Raw genomic sequence first — 2,883 nt, forward strand, 5'->3', positions numbered from 1 at the left:
GGGTACCCTTGTTTGTCCCTTTCATATCCTCACCCAGCCTCCAGTCTGTACCTCTTGCCATCTCTCTCGAGTGTTACTTCCCCTTCCGAGCTTCTAAACTTTTTTCCACCCACAGAGATCCTCTTTTTCCAGTTGACTTGCAGCAGTTTCCCTTTTAAGCTGACCACCTTTGCACAGCTCACCTGCCCTTATCACCCCAATTCACAATAATACACAGCAATTCACTCCTGGTGTATAACACTTTCCCTTCAGGCTCCCTTTATACATCTTTATATATACAATTTCATTTTCCTTTCCCTGAGAACAAGGGAAAAAAAAAAAAGAAAAAGACAAACAACCCACAACAGAACAAACCAAACAAAACCTCCTAAACCTACGTGTCTTGCATGCCTCAACATACAGCACCCCTTCTCCCCAAAGCACTCCCCTCCTGGCTCTGCTGCTCCATCCTCTTCTCCCTGTGTTTTTGGGTCCACCACCTGCAATCATGCCTAGTTTTCCTCCCCCCACCATGCTCACACACAGAGCTCCTGGTACTGGCACGTGTGTCTCAGACCAGTCTTTTTACTACTAGCAGCTGGAACCACGCTGAACTCCCTTCCATTCTCTGCTGCTTTTGTCTGCCTTGACACAAAGCAAGTCTTTATTTTTGCCTGCTGGGGTTTTTTTTCTTTTTTTAGATTATTATTAGATTTCCCTTTTTCTTATATCCCATCTTTAGGTGTTCCTTCCACCGCTCCTCCACTTGCAGGCTTGCACAGATCAGGTATTTCTGTGCCTCACAACGTCTCTCCTATTTGTCTGGATATTTTCCTGAAGGCACAACGTAAAGACAAAACTTCACATACCATTTGCACTCCTCATGCAACAAATCACACGAGCCTGAGAGCAAAGAGTGCTTTCTGAAAGGTTGTAGCTCATAACAATTGTCTGGACCATATAACACACATCCCTGTCTATTTAAAAAGGGGGGAGAAGCAACCCCCCTCCCTTCCTCCTCACACACACACAGAGTCATCTCTAAATAACTGGTTTTGCAATATAGGAACCAGAGAATGTGCACATAGCAGCCCTATTCAACCCAAAATATCCATCTCTCCAGATACTGCATATTAATAGTTCAGGAGATCGGACCAGCACAGAGCTTTCCCGTTTATTTTAATGAAGGATTAAGAACCGATCAGAAAACTATCTGAACCATTCAAGGACTTTTTCCCCTCTTGGCTACGAGCAGTTTGGTGTCTCCATAAGGACTCGCCAGTAACCGACGCTCTAAGCTGCATTTCAGCTGTTTAGATGAGAAACAGCTTTCTATTTTGCTCTCTGAATGTGCATCTATGTTGATTAGTTGTGCTCTGCATTCCTAGAAGGAACTTGCCAGGCGCTGGAACCTGCAGCTTAGGAACAGCTTCCCTGCCATCCCAGCCCAGAGTGAGTGTTTCTTTTCCACCTAGAGCCAGATGTGCAGGGACCCTTTTGATCTCCGGTTCCTTCGCAGAGAATTTCACGTTTGGGTTTGGGGGAGAAGGGGGATTGATTCAGAGGTCATGAGCAGGGTTTCCAGCGTCTGGCACGCACACACACAAAAAAGAAAGCTCCAGTGAAGCTGGCTGCAAGGTCTAGAAATTGGGAATTTGGACTCTGCTTGTCATGGGGCTCTAACTTTGCCGGAGGGCGAAGCGCGCTGCGTACGCTGAGGCTGGTTCTGACAAATCCACGGTCAAGACTTTCAACCCCTCTTTTGTTACATCTGAACTTGCTCATTTCCCTCTTAAAAAAAAAAAAAATAAAAAAATAAAAAGAAGAGGCTCCTTCGCTTTTGCCTCCTAAATCGGACTCCTTTAGCACCTCTTGTTTCTCCTCTGCTGTTTTCTTGCCAGGCACCCGAGCAAGGAGGAGCAGCAGGAGAGGGGAACCTCGGGACTAAAGCGAACTGTAGGGCAAGTTGGGGTGGGGGAAGGAGGAGGCACAATGGGAAAGGCGACATTTGGGATAGATCTGCCGCTTACAAGACCCCCACCACCTCCTCCCCATTATACTTCTTTAAAGGACCTCTCTCCCCCCCACCCCACCCTCCCCTCCCCGCCCTCTTAGGACCCCGTTAGAAAACGTCAAATTTTCCCTTACCGTGGTAGGAGTAACCATGGCATCCGTGTGAATGTTTCCAGAAAAGTCGACATGAAGAGAAAGGTGGATGTAAATACGTTCATTCAAAGTCCCAAAGTTGGGTCTGCTCGGCTTGTGCGGAGTTGCTCTATGGGAGAGGAGCCTTAAACTCTGAGTCCCGTGAACATAATCTGCTCGATTATAACAAACCAGCTCAGCCAGATGGCTCTGTGCTCCGTGGATTAACCCCTTTATTGCCACACTCCGCTTTCTCTACCTACCATTTATAATACCCTTGCCTGGCTGGGGAAGTTCAGGGAATGAGGCATTTTTTGGAAAATGACAAAACCTTCTTAAATGTCATTTCCCCCCCTTCATGCCCTAAAAAAAACCACCAAAAAAACAAAACCCAACTTGTACCTGTTTTCTTCTTTTTTCTTTTGGTTTTTAAATCCAATTGCTGGTCTTACTCCCCTTCCTGGCAAAATCTCTTCTCCTTATTAAGAACAGTATTAGCACCAGGGAACATTTTAGAGAATTCTTTTGTTAAATCATAACCATCTCCTCCAGGCTGCGACTCTCAGAAGACGAGCATTTTATTGCAGGAATGTCTCTGTGTTTGCACTCTAATGGTCCATTCACTCCCCCCGCCCCCCTCTCCCCCACCCTCCCTCTGTCTCCCACATGCACACGTTTTGCTCAAACTGCCAGCATGTGTTGCTAATCTTACCCCTAATCAGAAGTCATTACAGGACATGTAAAACAGGTGAAACCGAG

General features: G+C 46.4%; 1 protein-coding gene across 1 annotated transcript in view; it reads right to left on the reverse strand.

The window, feature by feature from the left end:
- Nucleotides 1-2,286, reverse strand: part of NTF3 (neurotrophin 3) — a 47,441-nt gene extending 45,155 nt beyond the window's left edge. The window contains exon 1 of the mRNA XM_027901300.1: nt 2,128-2,286. Coding sequence (XP_027757101.1) covers nt 2,128-2,145 — 18 coding nt within the window. The 5' untranslated portion in view covers nt 2,146-2,286. The remainder of the gene's footprint in view (nt 1-2,127) is intronic.
- Nucleotides 2,287-2,883: the final 597 nt, after the last annotated feature.

This window comes from Empidonax traillii, unplaced genomic scaffold (genome assembly GCF_003031625.1).
Source record: "Empidonax traillii isolate 1590-97213 ecotype Southwest subspecies unplaced genomic scaffold, ASM303162v1 scaffold770:size447908, whole genome shotgun sequence".
In the NCBI taxonomy this organism is placed as follows: domain Eukaryota; kingdom Metazoa; phylum Chordata; class Aves; order Passeriformes; family Tyrannidae; genus Empidonax; species Empidonax traillii.